A 24142-nucleotide genomic window follows, 5' to 3' on the forward strand; every position below is an offset into this window, starting at 1 on the left:
AAGAAATAATATTTAGCATTAAAAACAATGCTTTCTGCAAAACTACAACAAATCGCCCACAAATTAATAAAAACATTTTTTTTTTTATAATTTCTCTGGGAAAAAAATCATACTTGGCTGATATGTATTTTTAAATGTTTACAAAAATACACTTTCGGGGTATTTTGATACTTACATGGTATAGAGGTGAACACTTTATATATGCCAACATATCACTTATTCTCATTTGCATGTACCTTCACAGCGCACTGGTCATCGCAACTGTATTTGACAGGAACATCACCTGCAGGAAGGCCGCCTCTGTAAGTTAATCCTGAAAAACATTTGAAAAACTCTTTAAAGCTGAAGTGTGTAAAAATGTGTGAATTGGTTACAAACTGTCAGTACAAATGCTCCTTCTGTCTTTCATTAGTCAGAAAAGAAGGTAGTCCAACCCTAAACTGCCTGCATCGGTTGAGTCAGTGTTACACCAGTTTCACACCACAAGTGCACAGCAAAAAAAAATTGATTCAAACGCACCATTGATGGCAGCAAAATTTGCTTTTCTTTATAGTTGTCTAGGAGTAGAGGACTAGAGGTTGTGCTACAAATATTAATTTTCTGTCATTTCAATAGACAGGGTTGTACATGTTCTGACATGCTCTGATTTTATTCGTCTGTAGAATATTTAAATGTTCTTTTTAATGTGATATTGGTATCACAAGAAGCATTTTGAAGCATTTTTTCTTGTTGGAGTGTCTATTGACACTAAGTGCAAATAACCCATATTGTTGGCAGTAACTCTGCCCATGCTTCGCTCACATTGATTGGATGGACTGACACATCGACCACGGCGACATACACACATTTTATATTGTTACCACTCTATTACTGTCAAAGAGTGGAAAGTTGTCCTTCAAGGTCCAGGAAGGAAGTGAAGTAACTTTACTGATCGGCAGATTCAAAATGGGGTTGGGTTCCCAAAAAGACAGTATTCATTTATGATTTTAATAATTTAATTAACCTTACATTTAATACTTTAAAGGATATATACACTTAATGTGTTTTTATTAGTGCAAATAACAGCTAACTACTATTTATACTTAATGCAAAGAAAATAATGCTTCTTTCACTTAGTGTAAATAGCATCTATCGCTATTTGCTCTTAGTGCACATAGCCCCTACCTTCTGTTTATTTGGTTAATTATTTTATTTGAATACACTTGGAAACTCTTGTTTTTCTCCCCAATGCTTACTTAGGTCTAAGCCCTTGAAAACATTATTTTTGCCCTTTTTTCTATTCCAATACGCATTTACTTTCTTTACTGCGGAAGTGATTCTAAAGTAAGGAAAATCATTAGCTTTTGGAAGTAATATCTTTCAAATTTGGTTGAGGAAAATGTTTGTGCAGTGCAGCCTCTGGATAGGAGAGAGTATTTTAACAGAAAAAATGACATTCTTCAGCTTTAATTTCACATAATGTAGCTTCATACATGAGAAATTACAGGAAAAGTAATGTTTGCTTCCTTTTCTCTGTTTCTAGGCTGCTTTCCAAGAGAATGTGGGCCGACAGGTACAACAAAAGGGCATACGCGTACATAAACACCATTCAGATCCATTATAAACACCTGCACTGATCTGTAGTGCAACAGGCCGTGTTCTGTGAAGCCTGCTGAGTGTGTGTATCTCTAATCTGATCCTCGGAGATATCCTGTCTCCACAGGGCACCTTCCCCCATGGCATAGACATTCTGACAGCGGCGGACTACTTCACGGTCGGTAACCTGAATAACTGCTACTTAACTATCAGGTAAGGAGTAAAAAGGTGACAGTGTGTGACTAAGAACTGTTTTGGCACATTTAATTGAACCCCATTGTTCTTAATAGTACACGCTGCAAACATTACAGCAGCAGGCAGATCAGTCATACACCCCATTCCTCAGAACACTTCAGTTCAAAGCACAGTCACGCTATGTTTTGAATGCATCGATGAGTGAAGGAGCGGTTACGCTGTTATGTCGTTCTTGTCATTTTCTGAAGTCCCACCCTCCAGAAAAATGTCACCATTTGATTGTGGCACATTAATGTATTAAAAGAGCAATGTGAAAAATGCTAGCCTTAGGGAGCAAAGAGCAATGCTCAAGGCTTACTGCGCAGCCTGCTGTGTAAAAGCAAGAAGATGTTGCTTTAGCTGGTTAAAGAATTGGTCCACCCAACAATGAAAATTTCTTGAAAATTACTCGCCCTCAGGAGTTTTTCATCATCGAAACAGATTTGGCAAAAAATTTAGCATTACATCACTTGCTCACCAATGAATGCAGTGAATGGGTGCCGTCAGAATAAGAGTCCAAACAGCTGATAAAAACATCACAAAAAGCCATAAGTAATCCACACCACTCCAGGCAATCAATTAATGTATTGTGAAGCAAAAAGCTCTGTCTGTAAGAAACAAATTCATCTTTAAGACATTTTCAGGTTTGTTTTCAATCAGGCTGAGACCAACTCATTCAGGCGATCTTGGACTGATTATTTTTTGGTGTAGATCTGAGCATGTCTGGCATGTTGTTCATATATGCCTAAACAAACAAAACTAAGGGAAAAAATGTGCCAGGTTCAGAAGCAAACCAGAAAACACAAAAAAAATCAGCCTCTTGAATTATTACAGAGATGGTGGAAAATGGCTGTGTGAGACTTAATTTATGACTTCATTACATTTTTCAGTGTCTACATCGCTGGTTTTGAGGAATACACCAAACCCTTAATTGACCACTTAGTGGCTATGAAAGTCAATCACTGGGATGGGTAAGTATGTGTACGGTTTCATGTGGATTCTTTGGTTTTGTATTTTTAACTGAGGCTGTATTTGCTTTTTATCAGGGTGATCAGAGAGCTGGCCACGAAAGGCCTGCACAATCTAACTATCCAGGCCCCTGAATACATGGCCAACACTGGTGAGAACAGCTCCATATGTCTGTTAATAAATGCCAAATTCAACTCATCAGCACATCTCTTTCACCTCTACACATAAAGGCCAAGTGAAATTTTGTAGCAACTTGTCTTTATTTATGATTTCAGTTTTACCTCAGCTGCTGCCCATGGCCACAGGGATGGATTTACACAGGCGTCACGGCGCTATCCTTGCCTGCGCCGAGATCACTCATGCTCTCTATGAGCTTGCCACCCAGAATAATAGGTTACACCCGCTTTCTATTAAAGCTTCGCCTAACCATAATTTTCTTTTATTTAATGCATTTGTTTCCTTGTAGTTGGGTGACTGATTTCCTGTCCTCTGACACAATTGAAGGCCTTAAAAACATTCATCAAAAGGTCTGCAGAATTAGTCTCTTGTGTTTTTTTTTGTGAAATATAAAATAAAACCAGTTCATTGCAACTTATCCTTCCATATGTGCCTTTATTTCAGCTCTCTGACAGAAAGCAGTACAGGTAAGCACTGGCTTCATAACCTGGCAGTAATTGACATCAAAGCTTTTTAGAGGCACTTATTTGTCTATAGCTTGTAACTGATGTTTTTTTGTTTTTTTTTTACCCTAGGGGATTTGGTGGGGAGCTAATGAGACCAGCTGGTAAGAAAAAAACAATCATTTACAGTTATTCTATAGAATTAATTTGCTTCTTGTGTTGAAATGATAAACCACTATTTAGTGTGCGTGCGTGTGTGTGTGTGTGTGTGTGTGTGTGTGTGTGTGTGTGTGTGTGTGTGTGTGACATAAGGCAAGCCTCGTTACTGTTAGAACTCATTCGATGGTAAGAGATTTGAACAAACTTCAAAATGTAGCTTTCTGCTATAGGCATAAATAAAACCCCAAATTGTGCGGCTTGATGAGGAGAGGTGTATTCCACTTCAATTAAAATTTTGGCCTGCCAGACCGTAAAAAAAGGTGCAGAGAATCACTTACAGTGAAGGACCTATGCCAGATGCTGCAGCAACATGCCAAAACCACTCAGGGCTCAGTTTTTCGAAGATCCTCCTAAGAAAGAAGTTAAAAAAATTTCATAAGATAAATTCTAAGAAGTTCGTAAGAATCTTCCAAATATAATTCTTGAGAAATTCTGAAGAATTACTGACTGATTTGTGTAGCTTTCTCAATCATATCTGTTAAAGGTAGGGTAGGTGATTTTGGAGAGTCTAGCAATAGCAAGCTAGCTTTGAAAGCATAAGATCCCACACTCTCTGCAAATCACTCTCCAAAGCCACGCCTCCTCCAAAACACATGAACGCGCACAGACAGAGCAGAGGCTAACCAGCGACACGATGAGAGACTGTTGAATACAATGCTGTCAGATTACCTCATATCTAATTCACCTTTGAGAAAATATTACAGTACAAAGCACATAATATTACAATAATAACGCCTTTCATTCTTGCTCGGTCTGTAATAGAGTAATGGAACGCGCTGATGATGTAAGGTATGCGAATACATACGTTGACAGGCAGGCAGGACAGCCTATCGTAATGTTCGTACCGAATAATCTGATTGGTCGAACATTTTTATGGTCATATGCCTTCCACAGATTATAGAAATACTTATAATGTTTAATATTTGAAACAACCCGATAAGTTCATTAAGCGTCTTACCTTTGGGGATTTAAGAAAGTTGGAGGTTATACTTACTGTAATAGGTTATTTCAGATGCTTTTTAAGAACATTTTATTAGGAATTAAAGTTTTTTCTTTAGAACAATCTTAAGATAGGAAGATGCTTCTTGGGAATACAAAACATTCTTAGCTTTATTGTAAAGTTTAAAAAATACGAAGAAAATAGCAGTTAAAAAGAATTTTATTCTTAAGAATGTTTCACAAATCTGCCACAGAACTGCATAGCAACACCTTAGGAAAAATTCATTTGGATTCAAAGTGGAAATGTTGCCATTTTAAAAACTAATGATATAAATTTTAGAGACCTGTTTTGTCCCATGTCTTAAGAATCAGTGGATTAGTATTCAGAAAAAAATATGACATTACAGATGTCTCTGAATCATTCACGGTACAAAGCAACAAAACAGAGGCCCAGTTATTGCTTTTTTACACCCTGATCTGGTTTTCCCTTGTCTTTTTTTTTCAGTAACTGTAATAGGTTATTTCAGATGCTTTTTAAGAACATTTTATTAGGAATTAAAGTTTTTTCTTTAGAACAATCTTAAGATAGGAAGATCCTTCTTGGGAATACAAAACATTCTTAGCTTTATTGTAAAGTTTAAAAAATACGAAGAAAATAGCAGTTAAAAATAATTTTATTCTTAAGAATGTTTCACAAATCTGCCACAGAACTGCATAGCAACACCTTAGGAAAAATTCATTTGGATTCAAAGTGGAAATGTTGCCATTTTAAAAACTAATGATATAAATTTTAGAGACCTGTTTTGTCCCATGTCTTAAGAATCAGTGGATTAGTATTCAGAAAAAAATATGACATTACAGATGTCTCTGAATCATTCACGGTACAAAGCAACAAAACAGAGGCCCAGTTATTGCTTTTTTACACCCTGATCTGGTTTTCCCTTGTCTTTTTTTTTTCAGTCTGTTGCCTCATTGAAAAGCTCTCTCTCTCCAAGATGCCTTTTAAAGCTGACCCAGTTATCAGTGAGTCAACCAAACCTCTTCACATTTGCATGATTTATGATATTGCATGATACATTTGCATGAAAATAAATGACTACTACTAGTACCACAAATATCTCATGGAGGAGTGATTGTTTGACGGATTTGTGATGCCTGCAGCTGGTTGGCAATGGCTAATAGACGACAGCTTGAAGAACCTTCACCTGTTCTCCAGCGGGGCCAGGCGAGGTATACAGGTACAGTCTACGCCTCAGCACCCAGAACTGCTTTTTACAACTGTACCATCTATGGTTGTTATGAAAATATAATGCGTGTTTTCTGAAGGATGCCGCACTCTCAGCACTGGCAGCGTTGTGTCTGCAGTATTATCAGGTTGAACCAGGGGTAGCCGATGTGGAAATGCAAGGTACAGGAAACGCTGATCAAGCACTTATGGGTGTGTTTTTGGGTGTACACATACTTTTGTCCATTAATTGTTTGTTTACATCCATTTGTTGCCATACAGATCAGCTGGTTAGTCAGTACCTGTTGGCCCTGGAGAGTCCCGAGGTGCTGACGCGCTGTGGCTGCGCTCTCGCCCTGGGCTCACTGCCTCCGTTTATGATCCTTGGCAAACTCCAGAAGGTTCGACCTCATAATGTCTCATCTGCTCAAGTCTGTGTCTGAACTGCTAGGTTGAGTTTGCGTTCTCAAACTTGTTCCCTAGATCTTCCCTGGGCTCCAGGCCGCCTGTAAGGTTGTGCAGAAAGCGGCGAGTCTAACAGAAGCCAGGAGGGATGCGGCCACAGCCATGTCTCAGTGAGTAACACCACCTTATGTCTCCTTTGCACTTGAAGAACCAGTCTGCCAACGCCTGCTTCTTCCTGCAGGACCTGAAATTCATGTCTCCATTCACTGCTTTGTCCCATCTTGCATTGCATGTCCATGTGTCCTGTGCTTTCTTGTGCTTCTCAGGGTGTGTGTAGCTGTAGGAGTTTGTGCACAAGGCAGCCCAGACCGTGTCCTGTGTGAGAGCAACATAAGGCCTGTGTATGAAGCCTTGCTGGGCTGTATGAACGACTACAGTACAGACAGCAGAGGGGACGTCGGGGCCTGGTACGTTCACATGCTTTCTTAGGGGTGCATAGTTGTGTTGCACAATATGCACCAGTGTCAAGTCACCTTTATTTATATAACGCTTCATACAAAACAGATTGCAGATTGATTCAGATTAATGAAATAAACATTTTGATGATGATGATAATTATTATTATTAATTAAAAGCTATTTTGCAATACAATAGTGTTACTGTCTGTTTTTTTACTTTTTATAATGTAATATTACAAATATTTTTATAATGATAATAGTAACTGTTGTTATTATTATTGAAAGCAGTGCTACTACTACTTTTTATATTACAGTACCGTAGTATTACTATAGTAATGCATTTTTTTATTAGTTTGTTTCATTTTAGGCCTTAATAAAATAAAAAAATATTTTATTATTATTAGTATTGTAAAGTAATAATTGAATGGGTTCCATAAAAAAACTCTTGGTTCTTGTGTGAGTTTTTCTCTGTGTCCTAATTATGTAATAAGTTGAATCCGTTTAAAGTAGCCATTGAATGTGTTTTAATGATAAAATAATTCAAAACAATTTAGGCAATAAATAAAAAATTGGGCAAAGTTAGTTGAATTAATGTTTTATTTAAGTATTTAATGTATCGAATTATTTGTCATTTAATGTATCAAGTTATTGAAAGCCCTAATATATTAATTTAATTGATGAGTTTAAATGTTACTCAGTTTGCACGGAACTTTAATTTAGGCCCAAACCCAATTCCACCCCTTAGCTCTTCCCCTTTCAGGTAGGGGTAGGGGTGTCTCGATTCTCTTTTGGTCGGAGGGGTAGGGGTAAGGGGAAGGGCCAGATAGCCCTTCAAACAAAGATTTTTCGGGACCACACTTCAAACAAAGGGGTATGAATTATCTCAGTGTAAACCGCTTCAGGGGCAACATGGCTGCCCGAGCTAACATAAAGACACATAAATGTAAGCATTTTTGGCATTAATAAAGATTTTAACGAAAAGTAATAATTTGTTTTATGTTACATTCAATCGTGAGTTCATATTTACGGTCATGTTACTCAAAGAAATGTTTGCAAAAAATCGCTAAAGTTTGCTAACGTCATATCATTACAGACTGCACGATAGTGCCACAGCATATTTTCATGTCTGATCAGGGCGATAACCACCATAGACATTGAGGAGGGCTAGTACCCCCAATAATTAGAAATCGCTAAACCCTTTTCTCAAATATTGTCAATTCGAGAGAGAGAGGGAGATTAAAGTTGTGTGTATGCGCGTCTGTGTGTTTCTCTTTTTAGAGTTGACTTCAGAAACAGCGATTTTTATCCTCACATTACTGGAAAATATAATGTAGCGATTCAGTATTTAAACTGTTATTAATAAAAGTCGTGGGGCAGCGTTAACAAGTTTCTTTGCTCCTGGATATGTGAGCTGCGCGACATCTAATGTGTGTGTGTCAGTAAGCAGCGCGTTAATATCGAACGGTAATTAAAGGCTCTAATGCACACACCAGCACACCAGTATAGGTGTGTGTATTGTAGGAGCTAGATGACGTATAACGTATAGTAGTGGTGTCCCAATTCTTAGGGGAATATTTTCACCCCTACCCCTTGACACTCTGTTTCAGGGGACATGGGGAAGGGGTAGATGGAGGTGTAGGGGAAGGGGTATAAAATAGAATTGGGATTGGGCCTAAATGTATTACTAAACATATTAATTTTTTGCCGCTGCCCTCCAGCCTGTCACTCGCTGCCCCACGAGTGACACATTCCTCACATTCCCCACAGGTGCCTCCAGGCACAACAAACCTTCAGCATGATGCTGGAAATGTCAACAATCAACATAATGCCTTCATGACAAACAAAGCATAATCAAATATTTGAAATATTTTGTGTGCTTGTGGTTCTCTGAAAGCAGTTTGACAGTCACGGTGTAGCTCTGACTCTTTGCTCTCATTCTGTTTCAGGGTGAGGGCGGCAGCAATGAGCAGCCTTATGGACGTGACCCTGCTGGTGGTAGCGTCTGCTCCAGAGCTCCTCTCCTCTGACCTGTAAGACACTGTCAATCTCACTTAAAGTGAGAGTTTACCCAAAAACGAAAATTATGTCCTCATTTACTCACCATAAGTTGTTTTAAACCTATATGAGTTTCTATCTTCTTTTGAACACAAAAGAAGATATTTTGAAGGATGTGGGTAACCAAACATTTTCCGGTCCTCGTCGACTTCCATAGTATTTTTTTTTAGCACAACAAACCTTCAGCATGATGCTGGAAATGTCAACAATCAACATAATGCCTTCATGACAAACAAAGCATAATCAAATATTTGAAATATTTTGTGTGCTTGTGGTTCTCTGAAAGCAGTTTGACAGTCACGGTGTAGCTCTGACTCTTTGCTCTCGTTCTGTTTCAGGGTGAGGGCGGCAGCAATGAGCAGCCTTATGGACGTGACCCTGCTGGTGGTAGCGTCTGCTCCAGAGCTCCTCTCCTCTGACCTGTAAGACACTGTCAATCTCACTTAAAGTGAGAGTTTACCCAAAAACGAAAATTATGTCCTCATTTACTCACCATAAGTTGTTTTAAACCTATATGAGTTTCTATCTTCTTTTGAACACAAAAGAAGATATTTTGAAGGATGTGGGTAACCAAACATTTTCCGGTCCTCGTCGACTTCCATAGTATTTTTTTTTCTTTCTTCATACTATGGAAGTCATTGGCTACCGTCATCTGTTTGGTTACCCATGTTCTTCAAAATATCTTCTTTAGTGTTCAGCAGCTGAAAGAAATTCATACAGGTTTGGAACAACTTGAGGGTGAGTAAATGGGGACACAATTGAAATTTTTGGGTGAACTATCCTTTTAAACTTTAGTTGCAGTAGGTTTAATGCACCATTTAAGACTGCTCACAGTTATTTCTCTTATGTTCTGTAGTGTTCAGCGTATGATGTGTTGCCTGGCCCAGCAGGCTGCAGAGAAGATCGACCGCTACCGAGCCCACGCCGGCACCGTTTTCCTGCGAATGCTTCACAGCACAGACCCCGCAGTACCTCACATCCCCCACCGGGAGGAGCTACTGAGCATCTTCCCTCTGTGAGTGCCACAGGGGTGTAATCATACTCAGGAGTGTGTTAATACAGTCTACTTTTACTAACACACCTACTGCTCACTTCAAATCACTGTATATAGGATTTGCGAAAATGTGTGCGGCTTTTTCTGCACCAGAGAATCAGTTGCTTCTCTGCTATCCAATTTTTTGACAGAAGTTTATAGCCCTATTATTAATTAATTAAGATTTAAGGTTTGTTTTTTGGCTGATTTAAAATTTTACTTGGCCAAAGCTTTGTTCAAGTGTAAAATGTTAACAAAAATGGCACCTGCTTCAATTCTGTAATGTATTTCCTAGCATTGAAAACTTCTTGAATTTGAAGATCAGGGTAAATTAAACTTATTTTTCTGGGAAACATGTAAGTATCTTCTGAAGGGCAGTACTAAATAAAAAAAAAAGATTTAGGCAAAATAAGAAAAATGTACACATCTGTTCAAAAGTTTACACCCTTGGCTCTTAATGCATTGTTTTTCCTTATGGAGCATCAGTGAGCATTTAAACCAGGGGTGCCCAAACTCGGTTCTGGAGGGCCGGTGTCCTTTAGAGTTTAGCTCCAACCTCAATTAAACACACCTAAACCAGCTAATCAAGCTCTTAATAGGCATACTAGAAACTTGAAGGCAGGTGTGTTGAGGCAAGTTGGAGCTAAACTCTAAAGGACACCGGCCCTCCAGGACCGAGTTTGGGCATCCCTGATTTAAACCTTTTGTAATAGTTGTGTTTGAGTCCCTCAGCTGTCCTCAGTGTGAAAAGATGGATCTCAAAATCATACATTCATTGTTGGAAAGGGTTCAAATATGCAAACGATGCTGGAAACCCAAAGAATTTGTGGGACCTGAAGGATTTTTCTGAAGAACAGCAGGCAGTTTAACTGTTCAGGACAAACAAGATACTCATGAACAACCATCACAAAAAAAAAAAAGCCCCGCTGTGGCTCATTTAGCTAACAACACAGTATTAAGAATCAAGCGTATGTAAACTTTTAAACAGGGTCATTTTTATAAATTCAACTATTATTTTCTCTTGTGGACTATATGTAAATGTCTTTTATGTGAAATATCTTATTCAGGTCAGTATTAAATAAAAAATAGCATGTATTTTGCGTGATCCCTCTTATTTTGGTAAAATAATCAACATTTTACAGTGTATGTAAAATTTTGACCACAACTGTACCTACACCTCTCTGCACCTCTAGGTTGCGTGCAACAGATCAAATGCGTCAGGCATTAACTTACATTATGTCATTAATTTTGGGAGGTGCACTCTTGCATTGAAGTTTCTGGAAAGTACATATTTTTTATTTGCACTGCTTACAGTTTTAGCTGTAGAAGACCCATCCCAAATGCTTCACACATGTTTATCTCTGACCTCTGGTGTTTGTTTGTTTTACATGGACCATAGAGAGACAGGAACCTCCCTGAACTGGAACGCCGCATCACAGGCCTTCCCTCACATCACGCAGCTGCTCCGGCTGCATCAGTACCAGTACCACACGCTCCTCGGCCTCACTGTGTCTGTGGGTGGCCTCACCGAATCTACAGTAGGTTGCATCACATCAGCACAACCATTAAAGCACAGTTCACCCTCAGTCGCCACTTTTTTCCCTTGAGAGGCTTAAAGTGTATTTTGCTATAAACAGAAATGTAACCTTTATAAAGGTTAAAACGGACAGTCTAAAAAAACTTTTTTTAGTTACACTTTAGAATAAATTAATAATTGAATAGGCTAAAGTACATTCTAATTACATTTTAATCAACTGACAGTCCTATTGTAAACAATAGCAAACAATACTACATCACATAATAAAATAATTAGTTTATAAATAATTAGTAGTTCTTTCCAAAGAAAATGAAAGAAAATTCAGTTTTATTTACAGTAAGTTGGTGAGATTTTTTAAAATATTATTACAATTAAAAAAAGTAAGTGTTTTCACTTTGAATATATTTTCAAGTGTAATTTATTTCTGTGATGCAAAGCTGAATTTTCATCATTACTCCAGTCTTCAGTGTCACATGATCTTTCATAAATCATTCTGTTATGCTGATTTGCTGCTCAGGAAACATTTAGTATCAATGTTGAAATCATTCTTGCTTCTTAATATTTTTGTGGAAGCCATGATACATTTTTTTCAGGATTCTTTGATGAATAAAAAGTTCAAAAGAAACATCATTTTTTTTAAATCGAAATCTACTTTAACATTTTCTTTACTTTTCTTTTGATCAAGTTATAAACATAATAATACATTTAAAAAAATGCTTCCACTCATTGGATGCCCTGGAATGCGTTTCACAGACCCCGGTTGAAAATCTTGATTAAAAATAAACATGCAATATAACCAGACCACAGCGATCAGAGTAAGCATATGAAGCAAACCGTAAGGTCACAGAAATGGATCAGTTAGAATAAACTGCATGGTGAGAAAAGACACAACAGTGACCAACAGAGGGAGCAGTCATCACTGTTCTCCAGAGAGTCTGTCTATGGTGACCGCGGTCAGGATTGTGAATAGTGTCAGGGAAAATGAGACTATTAGACCATGTAGTTTTACTTTGCATTTCTTCATTTCAGATTTGCAAGAATTGCAACACAAAAGTGGTCCGCTATTTTGGGTTTTCAAAAATAAGCTGGTGTTGAAACGCTTTGGTGTTTTAAGAAAATTCCTGACATGTGTTTGAATAAACTGAAATTTTGCCACAAATGCAAGTCTGTGCCCATCCTGGCCTCAAAGTGCACAGGGTGTAAACGGCTTAGAGTCTAAACTACAGCGCCGCCAGCAGGCCAGGATTCATTCCAAACAAATTTAACTGGAACCAAGCAAGCGGGATTGGCACCGTGTCCCTTCACATTTGCGCTCATGCTTTCAGTGGTGACTGAGGGCCCCTGGAGGGATCTTCAGCTCATCAGCTCATACACTTGATCTTTTCCTTTCTCCTTTACTCTGTAATGCTGTTTTGTTTTTATTAGCATTTTCTTTCGCCCTATACTTTTTATTTTCCTGTTTTGTTTGCTGATATTGTTTTTTCCTCATTTATACATTACCATTAAAAATGGTCGGTAAGATTTTTAAGTTACTTTTTGTGTGTGTTTTGAAATGTCTCTTGCTGTACGCCCACCAAGACTGCATTTACGATCAAAAATACAGAAAAAAACTAATATTGTGAAATATTACTGTGATTTAAAATAGCTGTTTTCAGTTTGAATATATTTTCAAATATAATTTATTCCTTGAGGCAAAGCTGAATTTTCAGCACCATCATTACTCCAGTCTTCAGTGTCACATGATCCTTCAGAAATCTTTCTATGCTGATTTGCTCCTCAGGAAACATTTCTCAGTATTATCAATGTTGCAGTCTGTCAGTCCTATAATGGCAGTCAATGGGTGAACTATCCCTTTAAGCCATAGTTGTTAACATATGAATGTATTTGCACTACATACATTGGTGTGAAAAAGTGTTGGCCGCCTTCCTGATTTCTTATTTTCTTGCATGTTTGTCACACTTTAATGTTTCAGATCATCAAATAAATTTAAATATTAGTAAAAGATAACAAGTGAACACAACATGCAGTTTTTAAATGAAGGTTTTTATTATTAAGGGAAAACAAAATCCAAAACTACATGGCCCTGTGTGAAAAAGTGTTTGCCCCTAAACATAATAACTGGTTGGGCCACCCTTAGCAGCAACAACTGCAATCAAGCATTTGCGAAAACTTGCAATGAGTCTGTTACAGCACTGTGGAGGAATTTTGGTCCACTCATCTATGCAGAATTGTTGTAATTCAGCCACATTGGAGGGTTTTCGAGCATGAACCGCCTTGTTAAGGTCATGCCACAGCATCTCAATAGGATTCAGGTCAGGACTTGGTCAATGGCATGACACATCTTTTATCTAGATAAATTCTAAATATAGTTAAATATAGTTATTAAATAAATATCAGGTAATTTGACCTTTTTATAAAATAGCAGTGATATTTCATGTTGTAAAGTCTTATTTCTATATATAAAGTGTGGTAGATATAGATTTTCTTTCTCCATCTTTCCTCTGTTCCATTTTCTTAGTGTTTTAGGCTCAGTGCCTCTGCTCCAGTGGCTGCTGGGATATCATCTTTGAGCATGATTTTCAAGTCCTTTTGTTATTTATAGCCACCAGTGTTTGTTGATGAAGAAAAAATAATGTAAATGCCTTTAACAGGAGCTTTGAGCGCAGTAAATGTCAACTCATCTGCCAACTGGACCTATAAATGAGCCCCCCAACCACCTAGAACCGGCAGATTTTGATTAGAGCCACAGTAGAGGTTACGCTCTCACCTTCAGCCTGGAACTGTGTGATCTCTCTGAGCCAAAACTGCTGGATAAATGAGCGGTTCTCACAGACTCGGTGCTGAATGATGGAGCTTCTCTCTGAAACTCTGCTCCCTCTGGACCACTCAGCAGATTTTGGACTGATACCACATATAATCGTGCACCATCTGACCCCTCACACACATTAACACACTGCTGCATGGGAGAAGTTTACATTGAATGTGAGCTATCAAAAATACATATTTAATAATGATTATTTTATCACTTTATAATTCAAAATTATATTGATCAAAGCATCTGCAAGGTAAAACTTAATATATACATGTAAATTCCATGTCTGAAACATCTGCAGCACCATATATTCTACAAAAATGTGAATTTATATGATTAGTTGTGCAAACAAATACATTCAGTAAGACCTTCAGATAGGTTTAACAGCCTGAAAGGCTAAAAATATTTAATTATTTCACACTATCTTGAAGAAAAAAACCTTTATATGCAAGATTCCACAACACAGTTGTGAGGTACAATGTATCACATACTTGAACATTTATAATTTTCATACAGTCGCATAAAACTAGATGCTTTTGAAGAAGCACTGTTGGCAGTCTTGACTCATTTGGTGCTTAAAAACACTTTTTACAATTTAAAAGTTCTATATGTAAATGCAAGACCAAGTAGTTAAGTATTTTAGTTTTTAAAAAATGTATTTAAGTGAGACATGGGTTTAAATCTTAAAATCGTTATTTTTAATAAACCGAAAGCAAGCAAAACATCAACTTTACTTGACAGACAATGCTCATAATGTGCTTTATTTGTATGGAAAATAGCCTTTTGTACATTTTACTCCATGAAAGGAGGGTGGGTAGGTGATAACCGACTTTTCAATTGAAAGAAACTGATCTAAGAAGAGTATGACTTAAAGGCACAATATGTAATTTTCGCCACTGGAGGGCGCGTATTCAAAATAAACAAAGAGACAAAGGCGTAGTTTGATGACGCAGTGACTGAGTGTGGAATCATGGGAGTTGTCGTCTTCATCCCCACAGCCGATGCAATCTGTCGGGGCTCGGGCAGAAATCATGTTCATGGATGAGCTAATGATTTATTAACGTAGTAGAATGAAGCAGGGTGAGGCTGAAAGCCGTCGAAGCGAAACGAGGCCGCAGAACGAGCGTGACACATGGCTCAAAAGCAGCGGAGCTTTTATTATGCCACAGTCGACAGCTTCCGCTCCTTCCGGTTGTGCGTATGTGGGGTAAAGCAGCGTTTTTATCATACTAGATACATTTGAAAGTTCTGTTATAATGCTACTCTGTGCGGTCGTCACCGGTCTATTAAAACGCACAACATATTAAAGCACAACAGCCTTTAAGAGTAATTTAATATAAAATCATTTGTAATTATAATTAATTAACATTTATTTTGTTAATAAAGTCTATTACGAAATAAAAATGGTCACGGTTTAATTTGGGGATCAATTCACTAACTATTAACTGTGACTTTTGCATCAAACTCCTAATTTGCTGCCTATAAATAGTAAGGTAGTTACGTTGAGGTATGGGGTGGATTAAGGGATCTAAAATATGGTCATGCAGAATAAGGCATTAATATGTGCTTTATAAGTACTAATAAACAGACAATATGCTAGTAATATGCATGCTACTGAGCAACTAGTTTTTAGTGAGAATTGGTCCCTAAACTAAAGTGTTACCATACAAATAATAATAATTAATAAATGTAATTTTAACCATTAAAATGGAAGTCTGTCACTAGTGAAAATCTGCTTGTGTGTGTCTGCAGGTGCGTTATTCCTCTCAGTCTTTATTCGAGTACCTGAAGGGCATTCAGCAGGATGCCACAGTGCTTCAGCAGTTTGGAGACACGTTGTTACGCATCTTCAGGGATAACCTGCGCAATGACAGGTACAACTGCAATGCAAAACACAACATAGCCACAAAACAGCTGAATGTGTCATACAAATACAGGACGGAAGAGGTGGGCCAAGGTATGACCAAGATCTTCTGTCACAGTATGGGTAGTTTTACATCTTGGTTACGGAAAATATGCTTGGAAATCCATAAAAATGCTTTATATATTAAATAACAATGTGGTAATGTGTAGTTTTGACTTTTTTTTGGAACTTAGACGAAATCATAACATTATATTTTGTATTTATACTTTGTTTTGATTCGCCTACAGAGTTTCTGTACCTTTGCTGAAGATGGTGGACCAAATCCTTGCTAACGGCTGCTTTGACCTCTTCGCCAGCGAGGAGAGGTGAGCGTGGGAAAGCCCAGTGTACATTACTGCCTCCCTTGGCTCAGATACACAAACCATCCAGAGCTCGGCAGGAGAGATGATATCATGACAGAAATACACAGAAAGGATTCACACAGGGAACCTTTGGGAGAACTTAAGATGAGCCCCGGCCAAGTCGTGTGTTCAAACGGGGGAGACTGAGGGTGGATGTGTGTGTTGGTTTGATGTCATTTCTCTGTTTTCAGTCATCCGTTCTGCGTAGAGCTGCTGGCGATCTGTAAAGAGGAAATCAAGAAATCTAAAGATGTCCAGAAGTTGTTGTCGTGTATAGCTGTGTAAGTTGCATTTCCTGCTCTCTGTGGATGTATGGGTCCATAACAAGTTGGGTGTCCACCTTATAATAATCACCATTTTTATAATGAGCCCATCAGATGTAAAAATCTGACATTAATCTTAGCATGTAATAAAATATGATATGTATTGGTGCTTCTTTAAAGCCATATTAAGGCAAGACACTACAGGCAAAAACTTTGGTTTTCATTTACTGGTCAGTTTTGCTATTTTGATCTATTTGGCCCTTCATTAACATGTTTCAGATTAGTGGAAAGTAAACATCCAAAATACTTTTTAAGTGCATTTGATCTATATGCGTCTGTAGATTTCAATTATAAGGCATAGCTTTAAAGCTTTTTTTCTCAGAATGAGTTATTTCTCCTTTTACTGAGGCAGAAATCTCCACTTCGGTAGCGCTTGCATACAACAGACCTTAAATTTGTATTCCTATCTATATTCTGAAGGTTTTTACAGAGGAATTTGTTCATATCATTTGCCTGATTTCATATATTTTATTCCTAAAAACATTGTCCTGTTTTTCTGATTCATGCAGTAATAAAAAAATATCCCAAATCTCAAAACTTAAAAAACAAAGGAATTTTGAACCTGGCTTTATCTGGTGCTCAGAATTATTTTCTGGAAATGTTTGCAAATTAGTGCAGATTTCCTTAGATATGCCTCGTTTGCATATTTGGCCGTAACAAATCTGTAAATTTGTAATACAAAAAAAGTTTTTAATAATGTAATCAATCAGCTTCAAGTACAGTTATTTCTACTAGTTACTCCACTCCAATTAGTTATTTCTATTAATAATTTTTTACCCTATTCACCTGGGTTGTCTTGCCTTAAATTATTATGGGAGATCCTTCAAGCAGTGTAAAAAGCTTTCAGAATTTGTCCTTTTTAGCTTTGTTTTCTGTTTTTTAAAAAATAAACAGAAAATAGTACAAATATCGATTAAATGATTGTATTGAACTTCAATATTATGTGAAACTTTAGATAAATTATTATTTTTATCAGTTCCTCACCACCTCATACATTTATAAAAAAAATATTTAACTAAACAAATCATGATTTATTTTAACATTTCTTCATCAATGTTTAATAAAAACTCTTTTTCTGCTATCAAAAACACATTTTCCTTAAGGTTTTCTTTAACCCTGTTTTACCCTAATCTTTGTTTTCAGACACTTTTTGAAAATGTTTCAGACTTTTTCAAGAACTGTTGTCAACTGAAGTTTTGATTTAATCACTCTAAAAATGTGATTTCAAATGTGTCTTCTGGTTTTAGTTTGATCTCTCTTGTGATTGGTCATTATGTCTGAGCTCTCTCTCTGATTGTCTCGTTGACCGTAGGTTCTGTGGAATGGTGCAGTTCAAGGGTGATGTGAGGGAGAAGGTCTTAGTGCAGCTGTTGATGTTGCTCTGTCACCCCTTCCCTGTGGTGAGACCATTAGCAGGCCACTTCAGTCCAGACTTAGTCTAGGCACTCGTGTTGTATCCCAGGTTTAATTCTGATTCCATTGTCTCTCTTGGGTCTGAAGATCAGGAAGACGACTGCCAGCCAGGTATACGAGATGCTCTTGACCTACGATGATGTCGTTGACGATGATCAAGTGCTGACTGATGTCATGGCCTCGCTTAGTGACACTAATTGGTGAGTGTTGACATGGGGCTTATTGGGGGATTATGATGAGGACTTCAGCACAGCTACCGTTTTAATGGTCGTTTCTTGTTTCCTGTATTAGGGAAAGTGACATCGCCACAGTGCGGACCCACAGGAATCAGCTCTGTGATTGGTTGGGAGTGCCCAGGCCGATTCTGGTAACCAAGGTAACACATTTAGGCGACTAAAGAGGTTTTATGGGAGAAGATTTTGTAATGTGGCGGCTGTTGCATCATACCGAATCTGACATCCAGATGCTGCTTCCAGCGTTACTCATCCACTGGTGGCTGAACAAGGGTTTTTTTGAGCTTTAGTGGGTGTTCAGTTCTCCTAAATGGACACAGAAACCATTAGGTTTTGGTTACGGGGAAATGTGTTAATAATCTGTGATTAATATGGCTTTCTCAGACGATATGAAGACTGGCTATCTGTTGGTTCACATGCTTGAATGCACAATACAGTTAATTGAAACTGTGAAATAGATGAGCTGTCACTCGATGAAATGAAAGTTATTGTGATAGCCTGATATAGAAACGTTCACCTAAACCTTAAAAAAAAAAGATGCATAATATAATTTAAAAGTGGTGCCTTTATTTTGGTCTTAGTGCATTTATCTTCTCTCTCTTTTTTTTTTTCAGACTTCACCCCAATAAATTTGTACTGTCTCTGATGTCTGCACAGAATGCAGTGCTGTGTCCATATGTCCTCTGCTGTCAGATAATGTTGTCCATCTAACAGTATCTGATCTGTCATCATTCAATTCTTAAGTAAAATGTCTTGGAGCTCAGTTGAGCTTACTTTACAGCACTATAGATGCAGTTGTGTAGTGATGTTCTTTGTTTTAGTGCACTTATGGAAATATTGCAAATTATTGACGTCATGATTATTAATGATTTTTCATGTTCAGATTATAGCATGTCTTTCAGAGTCATAATTTACTCACCTTCATGATATTTGAGTCAGTGAGTTGAACTAGAAAACAGATCAGCAAATGTATCAGTCTTTTGAGGCTTTGCTTTTCAATAAACCTGTTCAATAAAGACTGGTCACAAATCTGGTTAATTCTCAAATCTTATTCCAGTTTACTGACTCGGGTCATTATACTTTTAAGGTGGATTTTTGATACCTTGATAGCTTTCTGATACTTTAACGGTATATTTTTGCTCTATTTGGAACTTAATAGTGAGAGAGCTGCATCAAGATTATTTGAAATACTTTTGCTCCAAAAAAGAATGAAGCCATGGTTGTGGAAAGGGTGAGCAAATAATGACAAATGTTTGGGACAAATACAGAGTTCTGGCATGAAACTCTAGATGGCGCAGTCCGATAGGCCTAACTCAATCTGACCTAATGACATCATTATCACATGGCACAGCTGATTGGTTCTCTCCTGTATCGGTACCCAATGAGCTCGCTGCTCAACATTCAAATATATGACTAGTGCTTGCCGTAGCAGTTGCAGCTTGCATCAGAAACCCTTCACCTTCCCCAGCTCCACCTGTATAGATCTGCTACGAGGTGATTCATGTATGCTATATGGGGGTCATTTCATGCATGTTATATTTGCAGCAGCAATATTTCTTACATGCTCACAGCAGCGTGTTGTGGATGTATTGGCAGTAGCAAGTTTCGGTACTAGCTCTGCAGCAGCAGCGTAGCAGATCTATTCCGCCAAGACCAAATACATTAACACTGTCATGTACATTACCATGCCAATCCCTCCGAGAGTTGTCATGACAGGACTATTTCTTTAAGCCCATCTTGTGTTTGTTTCGAAATACTACTGGTGCCTTTTGACTCATATTCACATTTTCAAGTTGTTAATTGGGTTTTGAGGGAGCATAGGTGCAGAGGGACTTGTAGGTAGATCACTTTCTTCTCTCACACCCTCATACAATTAGTTCCCCCACTCGGTTCCCTTCCATCACAGCCAACACAACAGCTTTCCAGACAAGCAACTTAGCAATGAAACTCAATCTAATCCACCTCATTATACTCCAGGGAAAGTGGTAACATTTATAGGAGAGGAAGCCCTGGCAGTGCACAGATGCAGCTTGGCAAGGTCATTCCAATCCTGGCTTCCTCTGGCGACGTGTATCCGAGTGGTTCATGTCTGACTGTGGGCTGGACGAGGAAGCCTGGCGCTCTCTCACACTCAGCCCAACCCACCTCGCCTCTCACTTTGGGCACAGGCTTTACTGGAGCTTAGAGAAGAACCCACATGGTCTCAAAATACACTACAAGCACTCCTGGCTAAAACAAAGGTCTGATTGTTGAGTTAGGTGGATGGGGTCTCATTCTTTTAGAGAGGCACAGTAGATGAAGTAGTTCGATTTAGATTACTGGCTTGAGTATGTCCTCACATTCCCCCTGAACTTTCGGTAGTGTTTGTCTTTTCTTGTATTTAAAGAATTCTCTCAAAAATGAAGATTTTGGCATCATTTAGTCACCTGCATGTCATTCTGTATTATTTTCTTAAATCAAAAAACAAAGTGATGGTGATTTATGCTGAAAAAGTAATCCGTTCACACATTATTCTGTCTCTTGTGCTTTCCTGTAGACAAAACAGTAGACATGGCGCTAGCAATGCCAAGGTCATGGGTTCGATTCCCAGGGAATACATGAACTGATAAAATGCATGCTGTACCTTGAATGCATTAATACAATGAAAAAGTGTCTGCTAAATGTGAAATGTCTTCTGACGTCATACTGTATGATAGCTTGCTTTGAGGAGCAGACCAGACTTATTCACTGATATTTTATATAAAATATAATATGGGGTTGAAACAACAACCCCATTAACAACATTAAATGACAATGAAAATATTAAAGGGTCCACACAGAAATGAACATTCTATCATCATTTACTCACCTTGTGGCATTCCGAACCTGTATGACTTACTTTCTTCTGGGGAACACAAAAGATGATATTTTTGAAGAATTCTGGTATCCAAGCAATTTTGGTGCCCATTGATTTCCATTGTATGTACAAAAAAACTCTCAATTTCTTGACATATCTAATTTTGTGTTCGACAGAAGAAAATAAGTCATATGGGGTTGGAATTTTATGATGCTGAAATAATGATAAAAAAAATGTCATTATTAGGATGAACCATCCCTTCAACTTTTACTAATGATCTGGCTAGGTCATCATGACTATGCTTTGTTGTTTAAAAGTTGGTTATGCTTGCTGGCATTTTAATGGAAAAGCAGATTTAAAAATTATTCGATTATTAAGGTTACGGAGTTGTGCAATTTTTTCCTGGGGAAATAATACTAGGTCCTGGAAAAACCACTGGGGATTTTCCAATTAAAAAGGCCAGATTGGGTTTTCATACAATAATATAATATATGAAGACATTTTCGGTAATACCATTATAAATAGCACCAGTTAAGCTGGTTGTTTTTTTTAAATTATTCCCTATATGCACAAGGAGTCTCCATCATAGTCTCCACAGAATCAAAGGCCCTTTGTTACTAAACCAGCCTGTCCTCCTAAAATAAAGGACAATTGATCTTAAATTTACAGATCACAATTAGATGATGTCCTTGATGAGTGTCTCCATCTATATTACATATATGATGTAGAGACAATGTAGTGAAAATTACTTGTACCCTCCAGACAAAGTGCAACACAATTTTCCAGTGACAAGTAATTTGTCTCTACACAGTGAATATGTATGACCAATAGAAGACTGATGTGGCCTCTAAGCTGAATTAAAATAACACAAATTAAAGCATTTCAATAAAGTGAAGTAGATAAGTATTCTTTTTTTTTTAGTAAAATTTTGTTGTTGTTGTGTTACTGTGGTTCAAGGGCCCAGATAAATTTATGGCAACTTTCTTTTTCATTCATAAATACTGACCAGAACTTACGCTACGCCTACGTCCTACGTCATCCTCTGAAACGCCACTCTCTCATGAATGCGCGTACAACAGTTGACGGAAACTAGAGATTATGGTTTATAACATTTTCAATATATGGATTTTTTTCTTACTCAAACGCAACGCTTCACTTCACAAGGCCTTTATTAAGCCCTCGGAGCCATGTGGAGCACTTTTTATGATGGATAGATGTACTTTTTTTGGACTTCAAAATCTCGACCCCCATTCACAGTCATTATAAAGCTTGGAAGAGCCAGGACATTTTTTAATATAACTCCGATTGGATTTGTTTGAAAGAATCAAATCATATACACCTGGGATGGTTTGAGGGTGAGTAAATCATGGGGTAATTTTCATTTTTGGGTGAGCTATCCCTTTAAGTGTTTTCCCTTCGAAAACCATAGCGCATTGCATTCATTCCGGGCTCATCTGCTTGCCTGCATAAAGTATGCATCATCAATACGGTGTTTACTGAATTTGATCATTTAATATCACTGTTTTAATACATTAAGGCACTAAAGTGTTTTTCACATTAAACATTTTAAAATATCCCGCTGTTATTAGTGATCAAAATATTGCAGCAAGTGATTTATATGGATTGCAAATGGCCAAAACTTTTTTTGTTCACGTATTATTATTTTAAATTTTTTTTTGAGAGGTGATCTAAATAGTTATATAAAAAAATGACAGGCTTGTGTTGCAGTTCTATGAATGTTTTGCCCTCCAGGTCTTTGAGCCAGTCACGGGACTGTGAAAACTGTGAATTGTATATGTTTTTCTCTCAATAACGCACAATGAAAATGACAGCTGTGAGAAAAGAGCAGTTAAGAAAGCATATATCTACATCTTAAGGATCATGTGAATATGTTTGCACCAGATTTGCAATTTGGCACTCCTGTTAATTATAGTTTTGTCAAGCACTTTATACAATACAGCTATGTAATTTTTGCGACTTTGGAGACGGATTTGCTGTCGTATATTGTCGTAATTACAGTCCACAGCTGTACGCGTGAATTTGTTGCTGCCATAAAGCAATTCGCCCTTTTCACACAATTTCAAAACTTACACTAACAGAACAGACATTTGAAGGGACAGTAAGACACAGAAGCGATTCACCTTATTAGAAGTCAATTTACCATCAGAATGATTTTGAAATCGCATTTTAAGGTTAATAAATAAATGAACAAGTAAAACTTAGATACAGCTCCTTTAATTAAGAAACCGGAAATGTTATGATTACAATACCAGTTTCAACTATAAAGCAGCTCTCCAGCAAATTCACAAATGTTCTGACATCTGTCGCAGCTGAAGCTGGTTAAGACAAAAGCTTACATTTGCACTGAAGAGGAAGCTTTTATCACTTCTTCCTATCAAATTGCATCTGGGACTGATTCTGATTTTTATTAAACGCTGTCATTGTTGTCTCCATACACTTTACGCAAACCCTGGGTGTTTAGTTAGTATGAGGTTTCACCTTCTCCACTTCAACCTTTTTTAATTCAAATGTAATTCATTTTGAGAGGAGCGAGATGGAAAGTTCTGTTAGTAATTCTGATCCGTGCGTTTTTATCTGGATGGTTTTCTGGAATAGCGAGGGGCTCTGCTACAGTGCCGAGAGTCAGGAAGAATGCTAATAATTCTGAAAGGCTTACAGTTGGCCGACAGTAGCCATGGCGATGGCTCTCGTACAATGGAGGCCTTTTAAAGAGGCTGATGGGAAGGGGGGCTGTTTTCATCCACGGTGATATTGCGGCAGGGCATTTTCCACTCTCCCCTGAGCTGTTTGTTATAAGATTAGCTGCCGCCCATAGTGATCTGCGCTATTCTGAGGTTAAAGTCTCTGTTTTAATAGTGTTTTAATAAAGTTCAAGCTATGAACCTGCTGTCTTTACAAGCAGGGAGCATTAATTGCTTCGATTTATGTTGACTACATGGCCAAAATGTGCAGATACCTGTACGTGCTTGT

The 24142-nt window shown here is 37.7% G+C and overlaps 1 protein-coding gene across 2 annotated transcripts in view; it reads left to right on the forward strand.

Moving 5' to 3' along the window:
* The window catches only part of tbcd (tubulin folding cofactor D), a 36845-nt gene extending 17502 nt beyond the window's left edge, over positions 1-19343 (forward strand). For both annotated transcript variants that reach the window (XM_016290866.1, XM_016290867.1), the window contains exons 16-40: positions 245-302; positions 1523-1552; positions 1703-1788; positions 2700-2780; positions 2856-2929; positions 3054-3171; positions 3245-3305; positions 3400-3422; positions 3531-3562; positions 5517-5579; positions 5718-5794; positions 5883-5964; positions 6064-6182; positions 6265-6356; positions 6513-6653; positions 8591-8674; positions 9556-9714; positions 11132-11270; positions 15834-15955; positions 16233-16310; positions 16538-16627; positions 17982-18069; positions 18170-18282; positions 18374-18458; positions 18930-19343. In XM_016290866.1, coding sequence (XP_016146352.1) covers positions 245-302; positions 1523-1552; positions 1703-1788; positions 2700-2780; positions 2856-2929; positions 3054-3171; positions 3245-3305; positions 3400-3422; positions 3531-3562; positions 5517-5579; positions 5718-5794; positions 5883-5964; positions 6064-6182; positions 6265-6356; positions 6513-6653; positions 8591-8674; positions 9556-9714; positions 11132-11270; positions 15834-15955; positions 16233-16310; positions 16538-16627; positions 17982-18069; positions 18170-18282; positions 18374-18458; positions 18930-18944 — 2110 coding nt within the window. In that variant the 3' untranslated portion in view covers positions 18945-19343. The remainder of the gene's footprint in view (positions 1-244; positions 303-1522; positions 1553-1702; positions 1789-2699; positions 2781-2855; positions 2930-3053; positions 3172-3244; positions 3306-3399; positions 3423-3530; positions 3563-5516; positions 5580-5717; positions 5795-5882; positions 5965-6063; positions 6183-6264; positions 6357-6512; positions 6654-8590; positions 8675-9555; positions 9715-11131; positions 11271-15833; positions 15956-16232; positions 16311-16537; positions 16628-17981; positions 18070-18169; positions 18283-18373; positions 18459-18929) is intronic.
* Positions 19344-24142: the final 4799 nt, after the last annotated feature.

This window comes from Sinocyclocheilus grahami, unplaced genomic scaffold (assembly GCF_001515645.1).
Source record: "Sinocyclocheilus grahami isolate Dianchi unplaced genomic scaffold, SAMN03320097.WGS_v1.1 scaffold264.1, whole genome shotgun sequence".
In the NCBI taxonomy this organism is placed as follows: Eukaryota; Metazoa; Chordata; class Actinopteri; order Cypriniformes; family Cyprinidae; genus Sinocyclocheilus; species Sinocyclocheilus grahami.